The sequence below is a fragment of the Cottoperca gobio genome, chromosome 12, assembly GCF_900634415.1.
Source record: "Cottoperca gobio chromosome 12, fCotGob3.1, whole genome shotgun sequence".
Taxonomy (NCBI): domain Eukaryota; kingdom Metazoa; phylum Chordata; class Actinopteri; order Perciformes; family Bovichtidae; genus Cottoperca; species Cottoperca gobio.
In genome coordinates, this window is record NC_041366.1 from 4,058,278 (window position 1) to 4,084,386 (window position 26,109).

General features: G+C 43.3%; 1 protein-coding gene across 3 annotated transcripts in view; it reads left to right on the forward strand.

Annotated features, from left to right (window-relative positions):
* Positions 1 to 21,454, forward strand: part of c6.2 (complement component 6, duplicate 2) — a 36,332-nt gene extending 14,878 nt beyond the window's left edge. For all 3 annotated transcript variants that reach the window (XM_029444325.1, XM_029444324.1, XM_029444326.1), the window contains 7 exons: positions 16,551 to 16,719; positions 16,994 to 17,105; positions 18,132 to 18,264; positions 18,420 to 18,614; positions 19,433 to 19,520; positions 19,735 to 19,979; positions 20,902 to 21,454. In XM_029444325.1, coding sequence (XP_029300185.1) covers positions 16,551 to 16,719; positions 16,994 to 17,105; positions 18,132 to 18,264; positions 18,420 to 18,614; positions 19,433 to 19,520; positions 19,735 to 19,979; positions 20,902 to 21,083 — 1,124 coding nt within the window. In that variant the 3' untranslated portion in view covers positions 21,084 to 21,454. The remainder of the gene's footprint in view (positions 1 to 16,550; positions 16,720 to 16,993; positions 17,106 to 18,131; positions 18,265 to 18,419; positions 18,615 to 19,432; positions 19,521 to 19,734; positions 19,980 to 20,901) is intronic.
* The last annotated feature ends 4,655 nt before the right edge of the window (positions 21,455 to 26,109 follow it).

Here is a 26,109-nt window from a genome sequence, read left to right on the forward strand (position 1 = left end):
TACAGTACAATAATCACAGTGTTGATGTAAATGAGTCTGAAGTACCATTATAAAAATAGCAGAATTAAATAGTATAAAATAGCAGATAAAATAGCAGATAAAATAGCAGATAAAATAATATAAAATAGCAGATAAAATTGCAGAATTAAAATAATATAATATAGCAGAATTACAATTGTATGAAAATAGCTGAATTAAAATAGAAGATAAAATAGCAGCCTTTACACATTCTTTGACCTTTTCATAATCCCTTTGTCTGTACTTTCAGCTATATTTGTCTTTGCAAATAATCTACATACATTCTTCCTATCCCTGTTCTCTGCTTCCTTCTCCCATAACATAAACTGTATTTTATGTTCTTCCATTGTTTTCAACGCTTCAGATTTAATCTTTCTCTTTGACATTACTTTTTCCTCTTGCTCTCTCAACCTTACTTTTAACTTTCTTACTTCCTCAACACTAAATGATCCTCCTTCAGGAAAACCAAGCTTAAAAATGTATGAAATCATTTAAATTAGTTTAAAGTGGCTAAGATAAAAATATATAAAATATCACCATTAAAAGGCTAAAGTAAAGAGATATAAAATATCACTATTAAAAGGCCAAAGTAAAGAGTTATGCTTTTAGCTTACTTTTGAAGATACTGAGCGAGCTTGCCTCCCTAATGTCTGCAGGTAAAGTGTTCCATAGCTTTGGTGCATAATCGATAAAGGCTGCATACCCAATTTTCTTTTGGATGTTTCTGGGAACATTTAATAAACCAGTAGTGGATGATCGTAATATTCTTGGGGGCACATAGTTGATTAGAGAGTTGGCAGTGTAACTTGGTGCGGTTCCGTTTAGGGCTTTGTATACAAGAAGGAGGACCTTAAAATCAATTCTAAAAGTTACTGGAAGCCAGTGTAGAGTGGCTAACACTGGACTGATGTGGTCTCTCCTCTTGGTCCTAGTCAGCAGCCTCGCTGCAGCGTTTTGGATGAGCTGAAGTCTCTCCGTTGTTTTTTTTGGAAGGCCGGTAAAGAGTGCATTACAGTAATCGAGTCGGCTTGAGATGAAAGCATGGATTAGTTTTTCAGCATCCTTTTGATTTATAAATTGTCTGATTTTAGCTATATTTCTAAGGTGGAAGAATGATGTTTTTGTCACCTTGTTTATGTGGGATTTAAAGCTTAGATCTGAGTCTATGATAACACCAAGACTTGTGACTTCAGGTTTAATCAAAGGAGTAAGATTCCCCATGTTATTCTGCATCATCTCTCTTTTTGTTACAGGACCTACTAGCAGGATTTCAGTTTTGTTCTCATTTAATTTTAAGAAATGATTGCTCATCCATTTATTTATTGCTGACAGACAGGTGGTGATGGCGTTAACAGCTGTAGTATCATAGCATGTATAGGGAGAACAGTAATGGACCGAGGCAGCTCCCTTGTGGAACTCCAAAGTGGGCATCATGCTTCTCTGACAGATGATCTCCAAGCCTGACAAAATACTTTCTCCCTTTGATATATGTTCTGAACCAGCTTAATACACAGTCAGAAAGACCAACCAGTTTTTCCAGACGATTAATTAGGATGTCATGGTCGATCGTGTCAAATGCTGCGCTCAGGTCTAGCAGGATAAGAATTGAGACCTTGTTTGTATCAGAGTTTAGTCTGAGGTCACTAATTATTTTAGTCAGAGCAGTTTCGGTGCTGTGAAGCCTGATTGAAATTCCTCCAGGATGTTGTTTTCTTTAAGAAAGGAGTTTATTTGGACCGAGACTATTTTTCCTAGTATTTTGCTGATGAATGGAAGGTTAGATATTGGCCTATAGTTGGTCAGCGTATTACTGTCTAGGTTAGGTTTCTTTAGCAAGGGTTTTATAACGGCTGTTTTGAAGACGTCTGGGAAGATGCCCGTTAGAAGAGACGTGTTTATAATATGTAGGACGTGACTTGAAATGCTGTCGAATATCCGCTTAAAGAATGCTGTAGGTATCGGGTCAACACAAGAGGTGGAGGAGTTACATTCCATCTCAGTTTCATGAAGCTCAGTTAATGTGATGCGGGTGAATGTTCCCATGGTTACATCACAATGTTTGCAGATGTTCTCTGTGTCTGCATCATAAGTGATGCTGGCTCTGATTGAAGTTATTTATTGAGGAACAATGCGAGTTCTTCACACCTTGATGCAGAGGACTGCGAAGGGGTGGGGGCAGTGTTCAGTAGTTGGTTAATAGTCGAGAATAGTATTCTAGAATTTCCAACATTCTCTGTTTCTTTCCAGCTGCATTGCTTTACCATAGGCAGCCATGGATTCTTTGTAGATATCATAGTTAACTGTGAGCTTAGTTTTCCTCCATCTTCGTTCAGCTGCTCTACAAGTCCTCTTAGTCTGAGTAACATTGCTGTTGTTTAACCATGGGGAGATTCTGTCAGTGGATTTCTTTTTGACCTTTAATGGAGCAACAATATCCAGGTAGATGACAAGGTGTTGTTTAGATTTTCAACCATGAGATTTAAGGAGCAGTCTGAGCATGGCTCACATGATCTCATGATGTTAGAGAATGTTTCCTCTGCTGTGTCATCTAGTATTCTTTTTTTGACCACTGTCTCTCTTTTGCTCTTTGTTAAGATTAGGTTAGCATCAAAAACACACAGTGATGGTCAGATATTGGTAATTCGATTACTGAGACCTTATCGATGTCCAGCCTTGTCGTTATCACTAAGTCTAGCGTGTTACCATGCTGATGAGTGGGTTCACTGATATTTTGTTTTAGATCCTAGCTGTCTAGTAACTTTTGAAGTTCAATAGTCTTGGGATCATTCTTCTTATTTACGTGAATATTTAGGTCTCCATGCAGGATTATTCTTTCACATCTAGTGATGCTGAGTGAAATCAGCTCTGAGAATTCCTTAGAAATAGTGCTGAATATTTTGGTGGCCTGTACAATGTGATGATGAGCAAAGATAATTCTGCTTTAAGCTCAATAGCAAGATATTCAAATGATGTAAATTCACCCAGGTCAATGTCATTACATACAAGCGACGCTGATAAGATAGCGACAATCCCTCCACCTTTCCTATTTTGCCTGACTGCCTGATAGTATTTATAGTTTGGAGGACACGTCTCAGTCAGTGTTGCCACAGCAGTAATGTTGTTTAACCAGGTCTCAACTAGAAACATACAGTGCAAGTTCTTTTGAACTATCATATCATTAATCAAAAAAGATTTGGTAGCCAGTGATCTGACATTCAGAAGAGCCACTTTCAGCTGCAGGGAGGGGGGGGTGATGTCCTTGAGTGTCCATGAGCAGGCTTTTGGCATAAGCCGAAGGGGAGGTGCGGGGGACGTCTGGGAGGGGGGAGTAGAATGGGGGATGATGGTGGGGTATGATGGTTTTGAGCGGGGGGTTATTTGAGGTGTCAGTTAAGATCACCTTTCACCAATTTGTTCATCCTGTCGCTAAAAGGGAGGAAGGGAGAGGAAGATGAGGAAGAGGGGGAGGGGAGGGGGTAGGGTGTCTCAGTGCTACTCCACAAAATTTCAACTTCATCTATGTTTGTCGGTGGAGTTGAGGGACTGGGGTCCTTGGTGTGCAGGCTTGTTGTGGCTGGTACTGCAGCAAGGTCACTCGCTCCAGTTGTTTGGACGTCATCATGGTGGTTATCTGGTGGTGTGGGGGATGGTGTCTCCTTGCATTTAGCCAAAGTTGGGTGGCTAACTGATAGCCACCTGCTGAGCCCCAAAATTCTGCTAAAACGATTCACTCCTGACCTGGCTGGTGGGATGGGACCACTGATGTATGTTTCGATGTCTTTAGAGCCTACAACTTTTAGCAGTTCAGTAAAGTCACGTTTTAGTGTTTCCGTTTCTCCCCTTGAGATATCATTATTCCCAGCATGAATAATAACCTTGTTCACATATTTGTGGACAGACAGCATTTCTGGAAGTTTTTCTGTTATGTCACAGATCATTTCATCAAGGAAGCAGTATGTTTTGGTATCTTTCTTACCGTTAATGTTAATGCCTGATACAGTAGAGTGGTCGATAATTAGCGTTGCTGGCTCAGTGATCTGTGGTCCTCTGTTCGGCGCACATCCTCGATCCGCTGTTTGCTCAGTGATCCGCTGATCGTCCTCCGTCAGCTTCTGCGGTCCTCTGCGTCTCGTTCTGCCCGAACGGCGCGGGGCTGACAGGCGAGCTGGGTCCTCCAGCGGCGATCCAGGCTCGGTTTGTAGCGGTAGGAATCTGTTTTCCAGCTGTAGAGACATCAGTGGCGGCGGGGCATTCCTTGCCGTGTTCACTGCTACAATCCACGGTTGCGCAGCGGGGGCCAGTCTCTTTCTGTCAAGTTGGGTTCTTCTAGTTTGTTAGGGGTTGCTTTAAGTCCTGCTCCACGCTTATTCCAGACGTGACTGTTCTCCGGGGCAAGCTGTAGCTTCACCTTTGGGGTCCATTGTATTGTTGTATCCTTTTCTTCTAGATGAAATATCTTTGCCTGAAGTACTGCAATCTTCTGTAGATGTCCATGGCAGTCCGTGCAGGGGGGCATATCCGTGAAAATGAAATTAATATTAGCAGAAAGATGCAAGCAGAGGTAAGCAGGGGCAAGAGGGGAAAGAGCAAGCAGAGAAGCGTCCGCACAGCGAGAAAGCAGGAATAAAATAGGACCACTCTACTTTCACTGTAGAAATCAGCTTTGGAACATTTCCTGTGGATTATTTTAAACTTTAACACCTATGTTCATACTGTATGCACTTTTGTTTTTGCCTAGGTTGTCAGTGATTGTCCGTCTATATGTTTGTCCAACACTTCGGTCCAGACCAAGTTATCTTTAATATGCTTGGGTCGTGGTCCCAACAGAATGAATTAACATGATTTGGGTTACCTGACTGTGGACCCTCTTGTCCACAGTCAGGGATAGTTATGACAAAGAGGAGTGGTAGTGTCAAACACACACTTTATTCTCACACAGGTAGGGTTTATACACAGGCACAGCTGACACAGGTCGCTCTCCTGTCGGTTGCTCTGCTGTCCGCTGCTCTCCAGGCTGCTCTGGGTCGTGGCTGCAGAGCGTCTCCGTCTAGTCTCGAACCCAGCCTACTGCAAGAGAACAGAACCAGGCCATCACCGTGCATTTATTATGTGACTGATTACCTGATTCCGTTCAGCTGTCTGGCCTCCAGCTGGGACACTCCTGTCTCTCCACAGCAGCCGCCGCCCTAACCACACCCCACTGCCACACACCCCTACCGCCCGACTCAGGCCGGGAGCCCGCCGGCCGCAAGCTAACTCCCCCCCCTCCGCCGAGCGGGAGAGGAAATCAGCCACAACCATCCGGTTACCCGGCCTGTGGATCACCTTGAAGTTGAACGGTTGCAACGCCAGATACCAACGGGTGATCCGGGCGTTGGCATCCTTCATGCGGTGGAGCCACTGGAGCGGGGCATGGTCCGACCAGAGAGTGAAAGAGCGCCCCAGGAGGTAATAACGCAGGGCGTCGACCGCCCACCGTATGGCGAGGCATTCTTTCTCCACCATACTGTAGTTCACCTCCCGCTGAGCCAGCTTCCGGCTAATGTACAGTACGGGGCGGTCGACCCCCTCCACCTCCTGGGACAGAATGGCTCCCACTCCGCTGTTCGAGGCGTCGGTCTGCAAAACAAAAGGGAGAGCAAAGTTAGGAGAGAACAGTAGTGGCTCCCCACAGAGGGCTTTCTTTACCCTCTCAAACGCCCGCTGGCACGGCTCCGTCCACTGGACCGGATCTGAAGCACCCTTTCGGGTCAGGTCGGTCAAGGGGCAGGTCAGCTCCGCGAACCCCGGAATGAACCGACGATAGTAGCCGGCCAGCCCCATAAACCTCCTGACCTCTTTTTTCGTCTTAGGTGCCGAGCAGAAGGAAATGGCGGCAGTCTTTTCCAGCTGAGGCCGCACCTGCCCGCCACCCAAGTGGTACCCCAGATACCGTACCTCCCTCCGCCCAACCGCACACTTCTTCGGGTTGGCTGTGAGCCCCGCGCTCCTCAGGGACTCGAGCACTGCCCCCACCTGCTGCATATGCTGCTCCCACGTCTCGCTGTGTATGATCACGTCATCTAAGTAGGCAGCAGCATACGCCGAGTGAGGACGCAGAACCCGGTCCATGAGCCGCTGAAAGGTGGCGGGGGCCCCAAACAACCCGAACGGAAGAGTCACAAATTGGTATAAGCCATACGGAGTGGAGAATGCCGTTTTTTCCCTGGACTCTGGAGACAGGGGAACCTGCCAGTAACCCTTGGTCAAATCCAGTGTCGTATAAAAGCGAGCCGTGCCCAACCGGTCCAGGAGTTCGTCGACCCGGGGCATTGGGTACGCGTCGAATTTGGACACCTCATTAACCCTGCGATAGTCCACACAGAACCGAATTGACCCGTCGGACTTGTGGACCAGCACAACGGGACAACACCAAACACTGCTGGACTCTTCTATTACTCCCATCTCCAGCATGGCCTGAAGCGCCGCCTGAACAATTTTCCTCTTGTGTTCAGGCAGCCGATAGGGCCGTGACCGTACCGTCACGCCCGGGGGCGTCTCTATGTGGTGGTGTGCGAGGGTGGTGAGCCCGGGCAGGGGGGAGAACACATCGGCAAAAAGCCCTTGCAACGTGGCAACGTCCGCTCTCTGACCCGGTGAAAGCTGGCTGTCACAAAAAACCGGGGATGATTTTACCGTTTTTAATACCTCCGGCCCCAGCTCATCTTTCTCCATCACCGTAGTAGCCAGAGAGACAGAGGCCACCTCTCTCCACTCTTTTAAGAGATTGAGGTGGTAAATTTGTGTCGCCCCCCCCCCCCCCCCCCCCTGTCCGACCGCACCACCTCGTGACCACAAAGGGCCCTTGCCACTTGGCGAGTAATTTGGAGCTAGAGGTAGGGAGCAATACAAGTACTTTATCTCCCGGTGAAAATTGCCTCAGTCTCGACCCTCTGTTATACAGCCGCTGCTGACGTTCCTGGGCCTGGAGTAAACTCTCACGTGATAACTGTCCCAGTGAATGGAGTTTCGCTCTCAGGTCCAGGACGTACTGAACTTCATTCTTACTTGTGCTAGGACCCTCCTCCCAGTTTTCTTTAACCAGGTCCAAAACACCCCGTGGCTTCCTGCCAAACAACAGCTCAAAGGGAGAAAATCCCGTGGAGGCCTGGGGAACCTCCCGCACTGCAAACAACAGAGGGTCTAACCATTTATCCCAATTGCGGCTATCTTCGTGAACGAACTTACGAACCATATTCTTCAGCGTTTTGTTAAACCGCTCCACCAGCCCGTCTGTCTGCGGGTGGTACACACTAGTCCTAATGGAGCGGACGCCGAGTAGCCCGTACAGCTCGCGTAAAGTGCGTGACATAAAGGATGTGCCCTGGTCAGTCAAGATCTCTTTCGGGATCCCAACTCGGGAGATGACCTGGAACAGTGCCTGCGCCACACTCTTTGCCGAGATGTTACGCAGCGGCACTGCTTCCGGATATCGCGTTGCGTAATCCACTAGGACCAACACAAAGCGATATCCCCGTGTGCTCCGGTCTAATGGCCCGATGAGGTCCATACCAATTCTGTTGAACGGCACCTCAATTAATGGCAATGGGCGCAACGGCGCTCTTGGAGTGGCCGGCGGGTTAACCAGCTGACATTCACGGTAGGACTCACACCACCGCTTCACGTCCGCGCGAATGCCAGGCCAATAGAATCGGGCCATGATCCGGTTGAGTGACTTGTCGTACCCGAGATGACCGGACATGGGGTTATGATGAGCCGCCTGGAAAACAGTTTCCCGGCGGCTTTTCGGAACCAACAACTGGGTATTTAACTCTCCTGTCTGTGTGTCACGGCTCACACGGTACAGTCTGTCCCTAATCACCGAGAAGTGGGGGTGTGTCAGTGCGACGTTCGGGTGTAGTGGGGAACCATCCACACACACACTACTTGCTCGAACGCGTGACGGAGGGTCTCATCTCGAGACTGCTCGAGGGGAAAGTCCTCCACCGGACGTAACGGTGGAAGCTCATCACAAGCCTCCTCCAGCCTCCCCTCCCCGGCGTTCGCCACCTCCGTCTCCCCATTGAACACCGCACACAACTCACATTTCCCTACCCGTGAACGCACCCCCCCAGTCTTCCCCGCTATCTTGTCAAACCCCGGCCAATTCGTTCCCAGTATGAGGGGGCGCGTGAGGCGAGTACTAACTCCAGCCTTGACTCTATGCTTTTTCCCCTTAAATGAAATTACCAGGGTCACCACCGGGTACTCGTGAATATCCCCATGCACACACCTCACCTTCACCCATGACGCCTCCAGCAATGCCCTGGGCCGAACCAAGCGCTGGTGGACCATGGTCTGCGTACATCCCGAGTCCCACAGAGCTTGGTGAATACCCCCCTGTATACATACCGGTACACGGTACATCCCTTCCGGACCGGGGGAGGAGTCTGGCGGTGCCACAATCCGGACCAGCTGCCCCACCTCCATGACTGGACAGTCCCGCCGGGTGTGGCCGAGCTTGCCGCACCGCCAGCACCCCAGCCCTGACATTTGAGGAGCCCTCTGCGGTGCCGGGCGACCAGACGCGTAGGCTGGGTCCTGTGGAGGGGAAAACAAAGGAAACTGGGGGTTAGGGAGCGACTGGGGTCCAGCTGTCCCAGGGGTGTAGGCAGGACCCCCGGAGGACGGCGTAATGCCAGGGCCAGCGGCCCCCACGGCAGGCCGGAACCTCCTCGGGGCTGGAACGGGCCGGAGCTGTGGAGGAGAGATGGCCCGGGCTTCGGCCCCCCGGCTCCGCCTGGGCAGGGAGAGGTGGTCCTCCGCGAGTCTGACGGCAGCTTCAAGGCTGGCCGGACGGTGGCACTGGACCCAGTTCGCCGAGGAGAGTGGGAGTCCGGCGATGAACTGCTCAAGGGCCACCTGCCCGACGATGTCCTCCACGGAGTTGACTCCCGGCTGGAGCCAGCGCCTAGCCGAGTCGAGGAGCTGCTGGGCGAAGGCGAAGGGTCGCCTCCCGACTCAACCTCCGGGGCAGCCGATGACCGGAGCATTCCCTTCAGGAGGTCTCGGTCCGCCTTCTGGTACGCCGCCAGGTCTACGAGCGTCTGGCTCTGCTGTTGCTGGAGGGCCGCGGTGCCCTCGTGCATGGCCGCCAGACGCTGGAGGATCAGCCCTAGCGGGCTCTGCGCAGCTACCTCCTCTGTCATGTCCCTGTTCGGGCGCCAGTTGTGGACCCTCTTGTCCACAGTCAGGGATAGTTATGACAAAGAGGAGTGGTAGTGTCAAACACACACTTTATTCTCACACAGGTAGGGTTTATACACAGGCACAGCTGACACAGGTCGCTCTCCTGTCGGTCGCTCTGCTGTCCGCTGCTCTCCAGGCTGCTCTGCGTCGTGGCTGCAGAGCGTCTCCGTCTAGTCTCGAACCCAGCCTACTGCAAGAGAACAGAACCAGGCCATCACCGTGCATTTATTATGTGACTGATTACCTGATTCCGTTCAGCTGTCTGGCCTCCAGCTGGGACACTCCTGTCTCTTAAAGGGTAGGAAAAAGCTGAAGAACTCGGAGCTTAAATGTCGAATCAAAACAGCAATCTCCTGATGTAATCTATATATTTATTTAACGCAATAAGTCAAACAAAGAAAATATTCTCAGCTGAGGACACATTTCGCGTCGCCGTTTCCATAGACCGCATGGCTCAAAAAGCCCCATCGTTACGGTCTCACGGCTCCGCTCCAGGTGTGCCCAAACATTTGAAAATTCGCATCTAATACATGGAGTAGGCGTTGACCTTCTCCTCATTGGTCCCAGTTTGGCGCCTACACGCTCCTCCGTCAGCAGTCCGGAAGTGATGGTTTGTTGACCTGTTACTCTTAAAGGGGAAGTGCCCCTATTATGTTTGTAATACATAGTTGTGCAGAAAATACATAATTGTGCAGAAAATACATAATAGTGCAGAAACATATTCGTAGTGTCGTAATACATATTGATTGAGGTAGGACAAATACATGTGATAGTCTTTCCAGTGTGGATTAATGAAGATCAGGATTAATTTACCTGACAATTCCCCCTTTACACACCATTTATGGTGTGTATAATCTCCAGTAAATATAAGGCACCGAGTGGTGTACAAATTCATCATATGGTATACAAGAATACATTCATAGTGCACTTGTTTTTATTCCAGTCATAAAAATACCTTCTGTATAAAACCAAAGAACTTCATTTGTTATTCCAGCATAAAGACAATTAGCTTCAGTATAATAAAAAACACTTCCAGTAAAAGACAGTAAATATTAGTAAACTTTTAATGTCTGTATAAGATTGTAATATCTGTATACGACTGAGAGACTGTAACTACAATAAAGTCAGTGGCTTCGGTATGGCAGCAAAGAACACTTTGTAGAGTTATTCACACGAAATCATCTTCCTGGCTGTCGTGTTCCTGCTCTATATCATAGTCTATGAGTACCCCACTGTTTGATGCTGGCTCTTTGCTGAGTCGGTCAAGTCCTTTCAAAGCTCTGGTAAAGGATCCATCAGGGGCTGTGTTATTTGGGATGAAAGTACAACACAGAGCCAAACAATTTGCAGACACCCCCTTTTTCAGCTAGCACCATGTCTAATGCAATTCCGTTCTGTAATCAGGCTAGTTCTATCAAATTGCATAAATCTATGGAGAGGGGCTGATACTCGTGTACATTTGTTTTGTTATTGTGGAATCAATCAATCTCGTCATGCGGCTTCTAATTTATGGTATATAACAACATCCACATACAGTAAGTATTTAGAATCAGAATAATCTTTCTTGTCATGTAGGTTTTCACCTACAAAGAATTTGCTCTGGGTTAGCTGGCACATGAATATAAAAAATGCATAAATATTTACAAAATATAAATCGGTGGAGATAATGTACAAATTAATATTGATATAGCTATTAATGCTGAAGATACCAGTGACATGAGAACTCTCCATCTCCCGGACCGTCTTTCCATAGCATCACCAGACTAATTCTCTACCCCTGAATTCTCTGCTAATTCTTTATATAATGTTGTCAATCTTTGTAAGGCTCTAGTAACTGATCTCTCTGAAACAGTATTATTTGATATAATTGTGCAACAGGATGATCCAACATGGCACACACACCTCCTTTCTCTGCTCGGAGCATGTCTAAAAACATTCTATCATGTCAATAAGCTGGAAGCTGCTTGTTGTTCAGCTTGTCCCTTAACGGCATCCCTTGTAATAATTAATAAACCTCTGTTAGATGCAATGAATGTAATTAGTCCACATTCTTATTAGTAGTTGCCCATCATAAAAACAATGAGTCAAAACCTGCTCCAATTTGATCTCTGGCACTCCCCGGGGGACTCCTACTGCATCTCTTGTATGCTGTGGAGCTGAAGCTCTCCCCAGGTGCTGTGTTTCTCTTCAGCCGAGTTCAAGCTTACAAGAGTTTGACCTGTTGTGGGCCAAACATAGAAACACTCGACCAGTGTCATCAATGCACATATTTCAGTCTTGTGCTATTGGTTCTGTGAGTTGGAAATCTCTTAATGAGATTTTTGCAAATTGGGCTGAGTGGTTCTGTTACACTGTGCATCATTGTTAACAGACAGGTTTACTCTGTTATTGGTCCGAGTATTACTGGGACTGGGCCTGACTGGTACACACACACACACAATATATTTACTGAGCTAGTGGTATACAGTTTGCAGTCAAGCCACATATTCTTCTCCACATATCCTGTCTCCCTGCTATTCTATTTCTTACTGTAGTAACTTGATATCCTTTCCTACTGACTGCTTGGAGATTGCAGTCTTCTTGTTTTCTACCTTTATCCTAAAGTGTCCTTGTGGACCTGCTCCTAAAACCTCTGCTGCCTAAAACAAACAGTCTCTAATCTCTGGGATGCGATGAAACGATGGTGAGGAATAATGGATCACAATCATTTATTTTCTTACATGTCACTCCTCTCCGTGGCAGCTGTGCTCCTCTGCCCACCTGATCTGTTCTGCATATTGTTAGGGAAGAGGGACAGGTTATTACGTCACAGAAATCAAATTTGATGTGGTTGTGCAGTCTCAGGTGTACAGGGCTATACTCACCCTCCTGTGATGACTCTGACCCCCATGTCACAGTCCCCTTCTAAAACTTCGGGTTGTTGAATCTTCACTGATGGTGAGACAAGCGCCCCTATGGGTACCACCTCCCTGTGTAGTCAGACTTCACCACGAAGAGGTCCAGTTTCTGCTTTATGGAGTCAGTGTCTCTCACAGGAGTGGTGATATATTTATGTGTCACCAGGATATATTTTTCTCTCCCTCTTCTTCCTTTCCAAATGGTGGTATATTTCTAAATATGGCTCTGATAGTTTTCCCGGCACAGATAGGGAAACTTGGCATGATTTCCAGTGTTCTTTTATACCATTAGTCTTTCACACTTATTTACATCAACACTGATTATTGTACCGTAAATGTTCTTATTCTGTCTAATGTTTTATGTTTTTGCAGTGCAAGTACTTTGACCTGCAATTCTTACATAAAGCTTATTATTATCATCATTATTATTATTATTATTATTATCCTTTACCCACATTACCTTATTTTACAGTTCATTTAGCTGTAAACAGTTCTTCTCTGGTCAAGTGTTCTTTCGTCAGTCGTCTCTGTCTTGTATGTAATTATTCTTAGTCCAAACGGCTTGTTCTTACTTTGTAGCTGCATTCTGCATCTCTTTCAATATCTGTCTTGTGTTCTGGTGTGTTTGTCTTCTCATTTACATATTGTTGTCTACTGAAACTGGATCAGTTCTTATCATACGTGTTGTGCCTTTATATAAAGCAATATACTTTGGTAGCTGTACTGCCTTCAATAAGTCTTCTATTAGAGTGAGTAATATGTTTGTTAGTCAATGTTACCATACCTTTATGCTGTACTTGTTGAGCAAACACATGTTGAACATGCATAGTTACTGTCTGTGTAGATATTTACAACTTTGTCTTTCTTTTATCTGCATGTCTCTGTCAATGCTATCAGTTCTGCTGCTCTGCTGACAGATGATTGGGTAGAGCTTCTGCTTTTAATACGTCGGTCTGTGTCACTACAGAGATCTTGTCACATTCGGATCCTCTAGGTTACTTTACATGATCCGTTAACAAACATTTCTATCTCTGGTTCCTCTTAGGGAACGTCAGTCAAGTCTGGTCTTGGTGAAGTTCCTTGTCCGTCTCTGTCGTTCAGTCATGTGATTCTCCGTCCTCAGCTGTTGGAAATAATGTAGATGGATCAAAGTTGTACATTATTCTATAGTCAGATGCGGTTGTGAAAACAAAACTGACACTGCATGTGTCACTGTTAAAGTCAATGGCCTGAATAACACTTGATGCAGAGGCCTGACCTGCCATTGAAGCTGCAGTTACTGCTCATGTGCAGTCAGGCATCGCCTTATCTACTGGGTCTAGTTGTGACGAGTAGTGAATCACTGGTCTACTCTTATCTCCATGGTTCTGTGTTAATACTAATGTCATGAAGTCTGCTGTTTAAATAAAAGGCTTCTTATAGTCCAGTATTTCTAAAGCAGATGAGTTTACCAAAACTTTATTTTCTTAAATAATTTGTCAGCTGTTTCATTCCCTATTATCTTACAAACTCTCTTCACCATATTTCTTCCTCATGACATTTACGATCGGACCCTCAGGAGCTTCTAGCTCCCTACACTGTTTAGACTAAACTCTCAGAAGATTCTATCTCCCTACTATTCGTCTGTCGACGATTATAGTCTTTCACAAAATGTCATGAGGTTTGAATATTTTTGGGAGAGGTGGGAACGGACAGCCATCCAAGAGGAAATCACGCCGGCCTTTTACAGAGGGATACAAAGAAGCCGTGACCGTGTGTGTTAAATGAGTTATGCTGACACTTCTTGACTAAAGTCTTTTATTATTATTTATTATTCTGAACGTAATCTATCATTAGCTGGTATTTTGCGGCTCTGTTCTGTTCTAATCATTTCTGTCTGCTCCAGAATTACACAAAAAGTCTACATATCTGTCATCCACATACTTATTAAACATGTTTTCTCAAAAACATATAAGAGACAGTTTTCTACACTTTACAATTCAGCCTCCTTTAATTGACTATGATAGTGTGTGTGAATGCAGATATACAACCTGGTTCCGGAAGTGTGGATCCCCGTTGCTGGGGAGTCATGTTCTCTTGTCAGTCCTTTTTCTCACGTCAGTCCTTTTTCTCACGTCCGGTCTACAGTCTGGGGTTCTGGTTTCACCTTTTTCTTCTCTTTAGCTTTCCTCAATTCAATTGGATTTTAATTGTAATTTACCAATTTGTCTGCTGGTGCACGGTTTTAAATTTAGGTGCGCTTTAATTGCCGTCCTATAGGTGGAGGTGTTTAAATTTTGTAAAGTTTCTATAAACTTTTAGTTGTAGTCTCAATTTTGTCCACCAGAGGCATTTAGCTATCAACCGGATGAAGAGAAAATGGAGGTTTCTTTGTTCTAAATTTTCTCTCCTTCCAGTTTGGAGAAAACTCGCATTTTTGGTTTTAATCACTCGGTCACTACATCACTTATGCATTTTATTTCCACCCAAAACTGCTCCAGCATAAGACTCAAGGTTTGGTTTATCACAATTTACTCTCACATGCCTCGTAACATCACATCATAGGCGGAATTAGCGACCCAGCATCACGTGGCCACCGTTAGCTGGTCCTAATCTCTGAGGCCTTTCGCAAAAACGTCTCCTTCTTTCACAGTTTTCCAACTTAAAACTACTTCACATACACTCCACGGTTCTGTTTGATTTCACAACCGTCCCCCAGTCAGTTAGAACAGTTTTCACCCGTTCTACAAACTCCAATGCATTAGCTAAATATCAACGCTAGCTTAGCCTCGCCTTAGGCCTGCTTTAGTCACACTTTACTCACAACAATACAACAATACACAAATCTTTACATGTTTTACACTATGCTTGCCGCAAAGAAGATGATATACAACATCTGAGACTATGAGGCGATCGTCATCGGTTCTCACGTAATTCAGGATTATAATCACTATCCTCCTTTGGTAAACAACACTAGCCTCTAATGCTAGGCTTCCCAGAAGTCTTTCAATTAAACTATACCTATCTGCCTTCCAAAGGACTTTTTTAACATTAAACTAACTAAGCTTTCTTAGCTACCTTCCAAAGGTGTTTTCGTATTAAACTACATTCAATGCAAGCTTACCATAAGCTTTATCCGGTACCAGCCCGGACACCCCCAGGGATTTGGTTGAATAAATATAAGTTCTCCTAGAACTCTAACCAGACAATGCTGGAGCTCTCCAAAAGCTTTTCATACATATCGTTAACATCATTAATATCTTCGATGCTTGCTCTTATCACTTGTATTTCAACATTCAGGATTGCTTTTTATCGTTTAACAGCAGTTGTATTAGCTATGACCGTCGAACATTGTTGCTGGCATTCATTAATAAGTTTTCCTAGTCTACCTGCAGTGAATATTTGTTTTTAACCGGTGTTCACCCTCACCTGATCTTTTGCACGTGCAATGAATACCAGTCAACGATACTCGGCGATCGTTCTTCACTTCTCCTTTCGGGATGCCCACCCAGGGACGCCAATTAAAGGGTAGGAAAAAGCTGAAGAACTCGGAGCTTAAATGTCGAATCAAAACAGCAATCTCCTGATGTAATCTATATATTTATTTAACGCAATAAGTCAAACAAAGAAAATATTCTCAGCTGAGGACACATTTCGCGTCGCCGTTTCCATAGACCGCATGGCTCAAAAAGCCCCATCGTTACGGTCTCACGGCTCCGCTCCAGGTGTGCCCAAACATTTGAAAATTCGCATCTAATACATGGAGTAGGCGTTGACCTTCTCCTCATTGGTCCCAGTTTGGCGCCTACACGCTCCTCCGTCAGCAGTCCGGAAGTGATGGTTTGTTGACCTGTTACTCTTAAAGGGGAAGTGCCCCTATTATGTTTGTAATACATAGTTGTGCAGAAAATACATAATTGTGCAGAAAATACATAATAGTGCAGAAACATATTCGTAGTGTCGTAATACATATTGATTGAGGTAGGACAAATACATGTGATAGTCTTTCCAGTGTGGATTAATGAAGATCAGGATTAATTTACCTGACACTCTCCACAGCAGCCGGCGCCCTAACCACACCCCACTGCCACACTGACCTTTCCTCTATCACTACACCACCGTCAGGCCAACATATGCGCACAAGAGTTTTCTGCTTCCGAGATTATAATTCATTTAATTGTATGGCTGACCTTTCCTCTATCTCTCTCAGTGTAAATGTTTTAGCTCCTTAACTTGCAAAATGATCAGTGTGATCTGGGTTCTGTCCCAAAACTTTCATATTGTGAGACGTGAAGAACACTGCAGTCTGCAGGAGCTGCTAGCAGCACTTTAGACTTTTAAGCAATTCCTTACTACAATGAGTATGGATTCTAACCAGGTTTGGTAATGTTCACATGGGTAATTTGGTTTGGTGTGTAATATCCACAGAGGCGGTGGATGGTTACTGGAGCTGCTGGGGGCCCTGGAGACCCTGTGGAGTCACAATGAAAAGACATCGGACGAGGCGGTGTGATAATCCCGCCCCCCTCAGAGGTGGCCAACCCTGCAAGGGTCTTGACAGACATGAGGATCAATGTCACATCTCCATCTTCGAAAAGTAAGACAAACTGTTTGATGCAGTCATTAAAGGTCAAGGACTTTTAGACAGTTTTCATGCCATACGTCCCATGGAAGCAAGTACTTTAACTCACCACTGCATGATGATCAAATAAAAAAAAGTCTTCACTGATATTTAGACATCTTTTAACATTATAACAATTTCTATGCTGTCACATGCAACAACAGATGTGCTGCTGATTTACAAAATGAGGTTGTAGGCTAGTTTGTATTTTCTCTTCATATGTGTTCTGTGTTCATGTCTTTGTGTCCAGACAGGAGACCTGTGACAATGATGATGACTTCACTATAGGCTGGAGGGACGAGCTGCCTCCTGGTGTGCAGGGTTGTCTGAGGCCACAGAGGCCCGCCAACAGCTTTCTCAGGGTAAACAGGAATCCGCCTGCAGTTAGTGATTGAAATGTACATTATAGGAGCAATAGAGCAACAAAGAGATTGTAGTTTATTGCTTATCACTCTAATAAGTGTCAAAAGTCTGACCAAAATATTGAGAAATACTCATTTCTATGGTCTTGCCTCTTACCTACAGCATATGAAAGTTAATTACTGCCATGAAAATAAACACATATCTGAAAAGTTGAAAAAGGAAAGTTAAAGTGTAATCAATCAAAAAACTTTATTGTCATTTCGAGATTATACAATGTACAATTCAAATAAAATTTCATTGTCCTGGCTTGCTGTAAAAGTTGTTATAAATATTTAAAAGTGTCGTGGTGCTGATGCATATATATAAAATAAAATGTGTACTTCAAATATAAATGTACTTTATATAAATAACATATATACACTCTATACAATATATACATTTAAGAGTTCTTAGAGTGGAGTTCACATGACATTGCTCAGGAGAAAAAGTTATTTTTGGTTCAACAGTCTGATGGATTGGGGAAAGAAACTGTTGCTTTGTTCTGTCCTTAAATTACAAAATAATACCACATGGATTCGCAAAATGAATGTCAAAAAGGCTTTTAAATTATATGTTTTGTTATAGTATCAAACAAAAGATGTTGTTTATTTTTGGAGCATGCCCTATACTACAGACTAAATCTGAATATATTGGCCACTGCTGCTTTAATTTTGACATTTTCTTTTTTTCTCTTTTGTGAGTCCCCTAACTTAATGGAAGTGCAATACTAAATGAGTGTTATTATTGCACTAAGTAGTATATCCAAATTAGAATTTTTAAAGACAACTCTCTTAAATTTAAAGAAGTTTAAATTAAAATTAAAAATTAAATGAAGGCCAACCCACAAAGCAGCAGCAGCAGCAGCTCTGATCAGATCTCATATTTTGGTGACACGGAATGACGTGAGAACAAAAGAGAGAAATCCAGTGAAAAGGAATGAACATCATTCCTAACTTTTCTGGTATTCATTAACTTCCTCCTGACAGAAAGCAAAGCAGTATTATAACTTTGGTGAGGATGAGGAGTTCCAGTGCTACACTGGATTTGACCTGGAGGGCTTTCAGTTCTTCAACTGTCTTCCTGACGGGACGTGGAGTCAACCACTTGGAAGCTGCAGCAGTAAGTTTGTTTTCTCACTAGACAAGAGGACAGTGATCTGAGAACTCTGGGAATTTTGTAACCACGTTCTGCAAATTATTTTAATGCCATTCTCTACTCAGTCTACTGCACCTGATATCTATGTTAGTTTAAAATCCCTCCTCCTGTAACTTTAGGGAAACTGTGCCTTCCTCCTGAGATCCCTGATGGCATGATGCTGTTCCCCAACAAAGACGAGTACAAAGTTGGGGAATCAGTGGGAATGAACTGTAACGAGGCAGCCCTGAAGCCGCTGCCAGCAGGCTTCTACAAGTGCAGCGACAGTCTCACCTGGGAGCCTCCATTACCTGCTGACCTACGCTGCACTGATGGTACAGTAGATTACTCTCCCACACTCATAAGAAATTAGGAGAAACTTCCACATCCAGTACTTTCCATACAAGTGTGTCACAGAGGAGCTCAACATTTTAAAGAAAGGGAGATTTCCATGGTTCTTGCAATCAATTGAATGCATCAGTCTAATGTTTCAGTGCATATGGACTGAGAGCACTAAGTTAATTTCTAAACAAGTCTCTGCATACATTTCACAAAATAGGCTGCCTGTCGGTGCCATTACATTACCGGGAATGAGGATGCGTGTTTGTGTGTGCGCGTGTGTGTTAAATCCGTACCGCTACTGTACAGGTGCTCAGAGTGGCCAAAAATGGTGCACTGCCCTTTAAATGAAGACGTCTTTATGTGTGTTTGGCCTCGTCCTTGAATTTTCTTTTCTTGTAAAAGTTAAATAAATCTCATCTTCGGAAGCTTTCCAGTGTGTCTACATTTTACACTCATTCTGGAGTGCCAAGTCATAATGTCACCACTGCATCTACGGTTAGTGAGAACCACAGCTGTCGTGATTGTGTTTCCAATATCGGCCACAAGGCGAAGCAACAAGCCTATTTTACACTAAGAAAATAATTAAGCCAAATTAAAAAAATATGAGATGCTTTTACAAGAGAGGACACAGATGAGGACTAACATGTTGGCTTGGCAGATTCACATCTGGCTCCCCACACACAGCTGCTTTCCCACGCTTTTCTATGTGAAGCAACTCACACACTGGATGAGACACACCCAAATGGGGATTATATTTTGTATGTAAAAATAACAAAAATGTTTCTTGTTTCTGTGAATTTCCTGTATGCAGAGGAACCGTTTGTTCCTGACAGTCAGTGTGGTTCAGGAGAGAAACTGCAGGGTTCTACATGTGTCTGCATTCAACGAGAAAGCTGCCTGTATGTTTTTTATCAATTTTTATTATTATTATTATAATTTTATTTTTAATGTTCTTTATATTACATTTTTTTATAAAAAATAATTCTTAAGTGGAGCACATTTGTTGCATTTTATCTGTTGTGGTGATATCATAACATTTATGTGTGTGTGTGTGTGTGTGTGTGTGTGTGTGTGTGTGTGTGTGTGTGTGTGTGTGTGTGTGTGTGTGTGCAGTTCACAACCGGAGACTCTCTGCATCGTGAACCTAGACGTCGGTGTCATCGTGTCAATGTCCCTGTGTTCCTTCCATGCTGGTCGTTGCCACGGAGATCCGCTCTTCTTTGTCAGCGAGGGCGCATGTGACGAGGTTGATTCTGCCCAACTGGAGTGGGCCACGTTCAGAGCCAACATGTCCTCTCAGAGCTCTGTTCAGGAGCCCTGTCAACTTGACACGTGTTATGAATGGGAGACCTGCTCTGGTGAGTTTGTCTGACACATTCATTTGTTTACACGCAAAGTATAATTTAATGCAAAGTATCCAATTATATTTCTTTTACAGCTTTTGTTGTCATTCTGATTGGTTATGATGATAACACTGTGTGATTGTGAGGCAACCAGCTGGGTTTCCAGAAAGTAACTGTACCTAGGCTTTGGATATATAAAAGGGCTGGACATGGCGCCGCCACAATGCATTTCTGTCCTCAATTAAACATTTTCCAAATAGAAACATATATAACGTCTGACAAAACAAATCCAACTGCAAACAGAGTTTACGGTCAGCGTCTGTCGGCCTGGTTTTTATGGTGTGTCCCGCACCGTGGCCCTGCTTCACCCTGATTGGCTGTTCAGTTTAAGCGAATCAGTGCATGAGAAGAGAAACAGATGTGAGTAAAACAAACGGCTAAAGTGAAGAGGGTACACACAAAATTGCATTAATTTTTCATCTGATCATTCATATACAGAGATATTTTCAAAACTACTTGACAATTCTGGAATGAAGTGAAGGAGCTCTGCAAGATAGTAACAGCATACGGTCAACCACATTACCACATTAAGGCTCAATTACCATGATTCAAATTGGTCTTTGTGACCACTTGTGTTGATTGAACTAATGTTTTAAAAGTGTCATCATGTTCTTTTGTGAGTAAAATGCTTTGTCATTGTCAATAAGGGCAAAAACTAAAATAAGTACATTTTAAAAAGTCTCTCAATGGCTTACAGGAATGGCTTCATCACTTTACACTTTGTTGGCTGTATTTTCAACTTTCAGTCACTCAACACGCATCAGCATAGATTCTTTATTCATCAAAGTATTACAACTTAAACAGATTTGAAAATTTGAAGTTTTCACATTTATTATATTAAATCATTTTGCTAATGTAAACTCACGTCTGTCCTCAGCATCTAAGAAGTGTGAGTGCAGAGTTGCTCGGGACTGCCCCAGACTGGAAGAGCACATGTACTGTGTGAAGCTGACCAGGACCCAGAAGACTCGCAGCATGGACCTTTGCTCTATGGCCGCCCTCAAATGTATCAGCTATCAGTTTGACATTCTCAATGAAGGCGTCTGTGAGTCCAGATAATCCTTCATAGGCTGGTTAAGCAGGTATACTGGGGTCCAAGAATCCAACGCAACTCAGAACCAAAGGCACACCTAACTGGGACAACGGGAAAGCCAAGAGCATCAAGTACAAATAGATCTCAACAGTGAGTTTCTAGAAGTGAAAATCCCTTTTATATTCTTAATATATACGTTATCGGATTTTCACCAAATTATTTTATTACAATATTGTATCTGACACTGAAATGTATCATTCTGCCACTTAATGCTAGATTTGCACACATTTTAGAGCGGGAAATGCGGGGTACATATGGGATGTGCATGCAAAATGTGTGTCATTTGGATACTGTATTGGTGACCTGCAGCAAAAATATCATTAAATATTTAAAACTATGCGTTAGCGCCACCTATTGATGGAGTTCCACCAAGTTGGTATGACTATACTTGAGGACTGGATAGGCATATCAAATATCAAATTTGGTGACATTTGAATAATTATTTGACATAAAACAACCCTGAAATAATAGCAAAACCTTGATTTGTAGTACATTTGGATGGAGTATCTGAAGCACATCAGGGGTTGGTGTATATGTGATGATAAGAGATATTACTGGTGAGAAAAAGTGGGTTTTCAAAAACATTACACTGTATCAGCATAGATCAATCCACAACAATAATACAACCAGACTGGAATTAGATTCCAAAATATGTTTTTACAACTAATTTGTCCAAAACTGGGTTTCACATATTTTGCAGAATTGTTCACCGTTAGTGCTTGCACACTTAAAAAACAAATTGACATGTTGTAAACAAATTAATGAAAGCACGGAAGTATTTATTATTATGGATATTATGGAAAGAAAGAACAATGAAGGTAACTTTAAAGCTTTGTAGACTGTTGTGTATGGAAACAAAAAAACAGAGAATAAAGGTTGATCAATTCACAAAGGTCAAAGACAACATGATGAGCCACACTGGGAAATTGTTTTTCTCAGAACTACTCTGATCTTCAACACAATTCAATCGTCTCACACAGTGGCACGGTGACACAGTGACACGGTGACACGATGACACGATGACACAGTGACAGTGACACAGTGGTTCAGTAAATCAAATCAAAACTTTAACGTGTCTGCTGCCCTGATAGGACCCACTTTTATAAGATAGAGAAGGCAGCGGTAAGTCAGTCAAATCTAATTACAGACACAGAGAAGAACATTTACACTTGCTTAATGTGCTCCACATGTAATAATAAAAAACTGTTATTGTATTTCTTATGGAGATTTTCATTGCTCCTCATTTAAGAATGGAAGACACAGCATTCGATCGCAATTCTATTTTTCAAACCATGACTTTTTATTAATGTGTCCAAGAGATATCCAAATATTCAAGACCCAGACTAATCTAAATTTAAGATTATCTTCACAGCAACTAAAATAAAATGAGAGACTTCCTCCTTTTAACATCAAAAATGTCCAAGGGCGATACTTGAGATTAAAGAGGATAAGTAAAGCGCCCAGTTAGGGGAATCTCCGAGGCAGCGAAAACAGCTGATCAGTCACGTGAGTTAGATGTTGGTTACTTCAGACCTTATTCTGTAAAAGTTTCTTTATCACATTTAGCATGTCAACTTTTTTTTGACAAAGGCAAAAACCACCTCAGGCAAGCGAAAATACTTTATTTTGCAATCGAGCAAGTTTTATGAAATGTTTGCGTTTTTATGCAGCGTTTTCATGCAGCTTTTCTGATGCAATACTTCAGAATGTGCATTAAAAAATGTGAATGGAGACAAGCCTACAGAGTCCTCTAGGTTGGAATATACTCACTGTATAGACTGATTTTATTTAGATTTTATTTTAATGCAATTTCATATGTGATTTCTTCCCTTTTAGAAAAATCCTGCCCTTGCAAAGGGGGTTTCAGACACTGTTACACATGTGACAGAACAACAGAATCCAAGATGGCAGCACGTCTCTTTCTGTGTCCGTATGTCTGTTACGATTGAGTGATTATATTTAAATTGTCTGGCGGACACTATCAATTTACAACTGCTACGTTTAAATCCTAAATCGTCAATGTAGTAGTGTGGTTTAGTTTTTCGTCTCCTCGGAAATACCGGATCGTTTCTGCTTGGACTATTGGAGCCTGTTCAACTCGGGAACCGGGAACACGTCGTTGATCTCGATAGGTCCAATTTCCTTCTCATCTTGAAGGGAAGAGCTAATTCCTTACTCTATTAGCTGCGCACTTGACTGTATCTGACTGTCTAAGGATCCTGCTGGTCCAAATTGTTTTACTTTGAATCAACGATGCACCGGGTCTGGCTTCCTGTTTACTTGTGACGTCACGACACGCATCGTTCCCAGCTGACCATGTGGCGTGGAGCTCGGGAGTCCGCTGTTCTGGTTGGGTTCTCCACGATTCGCGGGATTTCAAGTATGTTTTTGCTTTTGGCTGTTCTATCCGTTTTAATTTGGAGCGGCACCGGGGGAAGCCCCCTCAAGTTTACTAGGCCGGGGAACGTGCTCCTCTTGCAGTCCGCTGGGCTTTATGGTGATCCCCCTCCCTCTGGTCCCCTCCCTCTGGTCTTCTCCCCGCATCTGTCCAGTGCACATCTGTGGACTTGGCCCGTCTGATCAGCCTCATGGCTCTACAAGACAACTTTATTATCCCTGCTAGCCATGTTCCTGGCCTTGTATTCGGTTTAAACACCAAGAGAGAGCCATCAAATAATCCACCTACGTCTGTCTGTAGATGTCTAATTGTACAGTTATTGTTGATTTCAGGAAATGTGCAACCTAACCCTGGACCAGATTCTGCTCTTAATTTTAACACTCCTGCAGATTTTAAATTGAGGTCTGGTCTTGGTCTCATCCATTTGAATGTGTGTAGCTTGATCGCTAAAATGGATATGATTCGTATTTGGGCACATTTAACTGATGCTGATATAATAGTGATATCTGAAACTTGGCTAACCAAATCCATTCCAAACAAGGATATTAATATTGATGGCTACAATGTATATAGGACTGATCAACCTAAAAAGGGTGGAGATGTTGCAGTCTTTGTTAAATCTAAGTTTCATGTAAAGATTATTCTCTACATCACTGACAAAACAATTTGAACTTTTGGCTCTTGACTTGGAAGTATCAAAAGCTCTCCATATACCTTCAGCTGTCAGTGATGCCTTATCATCTTTAATGCAGCTTTTGTCCAGTCTTAACTATAGTGAAATTGTCATTGTGGGTGACCTTAACTGGAACTGTCTGCTACCAGCATCAGAGAACTTTAAAAAATACTGCAATTCCTTAAATCTCTTTCAGATTGTTGGTAGTCCCACTAGACCCAATCTGAAAAATCCTGAAAAATCCTCCTTAATTGATCTTATCCTTACAAATACTCATAAATACACCACTGCTTCTGTATTAGCAAATGACATCAGTGACCACTGTGTCATTGCTACAGTAAGGAATACAAAAGTCCCTAAAACAAAACCCTGTGTCATCATAAAGTGTGATATGAAACATTTTGTGGAGCAACGTTTCTTTCACAACCTGTTTCTCTTCGATTGGGAGAAAATCAATCTCATTTCCGATGTTGAAAATGCCTGGAAATTCTTTCATGATGGTTTTATTATAATTGTTGATAGGCACGCCCCCTTAAGAAAGTACAGAGTAAAAGGCAGAGATAATGCATGGTTCACATCAGATCTCTCTGATTTACTTCACGAACGCAATGTGGCATGGTCAAAAGCCAGGAGTACAGGTCTTGGGTCGGATTGGCTGCTCTTCAGGCAGCTGTGAAATGCATGCACTGTTAAAATCAGAAAAGCCAAATCTGATTATTTCCAAACTGAAACCACAAATAACTTAAATAATCCCCTTAAATTCTAGAAAACTATTAAATCAATAGCTGGAAATAAAAATGTGATAGAGCTTCCACCTTGTATTGTCAAAGACTCTTCAAATCTCTGACAAGGCAGAAATGCTCGGTTGTTTTAATGAACATTTTATTGCTTCTGGTTCCTTGTTTGAATCTCAGAACATACCTCAAGGAGCTCCTGCTCACTCTGAAGGTCGTGTCTGGCAGGGTCAACCCTTTACTTTTAATCCAGTAACAGTCTCAGAGGTGCATAAAGCCCTTAAAAGTTTAGACACAAGAAAATCAGCAGGTCCGGACAACCTGGAGCCATACTAAAATTAGCAGCTGATTTCCTCGCCTCGCCCCTGGCCTATCTTTTCAATCTATCCCTGGAGACAAATGAAATTCCCCTTATTTGGAAATCTGCTTTTGTTCTCCCACTGTTGAAAGGGGGTGACCCCATTCTCCTAAACAATTACAGACCCATCTCCAAATTATCTGTCTTAAATAAAGTGCTGGAATCATTGGTAAGTCAACAACTAAAGGACTTTTTAACGACTAATAATATTTTATCTGACCTGATCTGGTTTTCCGAAAAAACACAGCACTACAACGGCCGCCTTAAAAGTAGTAAATGATTTTATGAATTTCTCAGACAATAGAGAACATTGTGCAGCACTTTTTATTGACTTATCCAAGGCTTTTGATCAAGCTGTCTGTTGGGTTAGGGTTAGGGTTAGGGTTTGAAAACTATTTATCAGGCAGATCACAGTGTGTGCGGGCAGAAGGTATAAATTCTAGTTCTCTTAATGTATCCAAGGGTGTGCCACAGGGATCGGTTGTAGGACCATTGTTATTTATCATTTATATAAATAATCTTAATCACAATGTTTTAAATGCAAATTTCCATTGTTATGCTGATGTCACAGTAATTTACTGCTCTGCGTCCTCCCCAAATCAGGCTCTTTGTCAGCTCCAGACTGCTTTTAACATTGTACAATGTAACTTGTGTGATTTGAAACTTGTTTTAAATGCTGGAAAGACGAAGCTCATGATGATCTCGAAAGCAGAAAGCAAAAACCAAACACTTGAACCTCCCTCCTATCACCACTTCACAGGGTTCTGAGATTGAATCTGTATCTCAGTTCAAATATCTTGTCATTGGCATGGAGATGTTGTTAAAATGA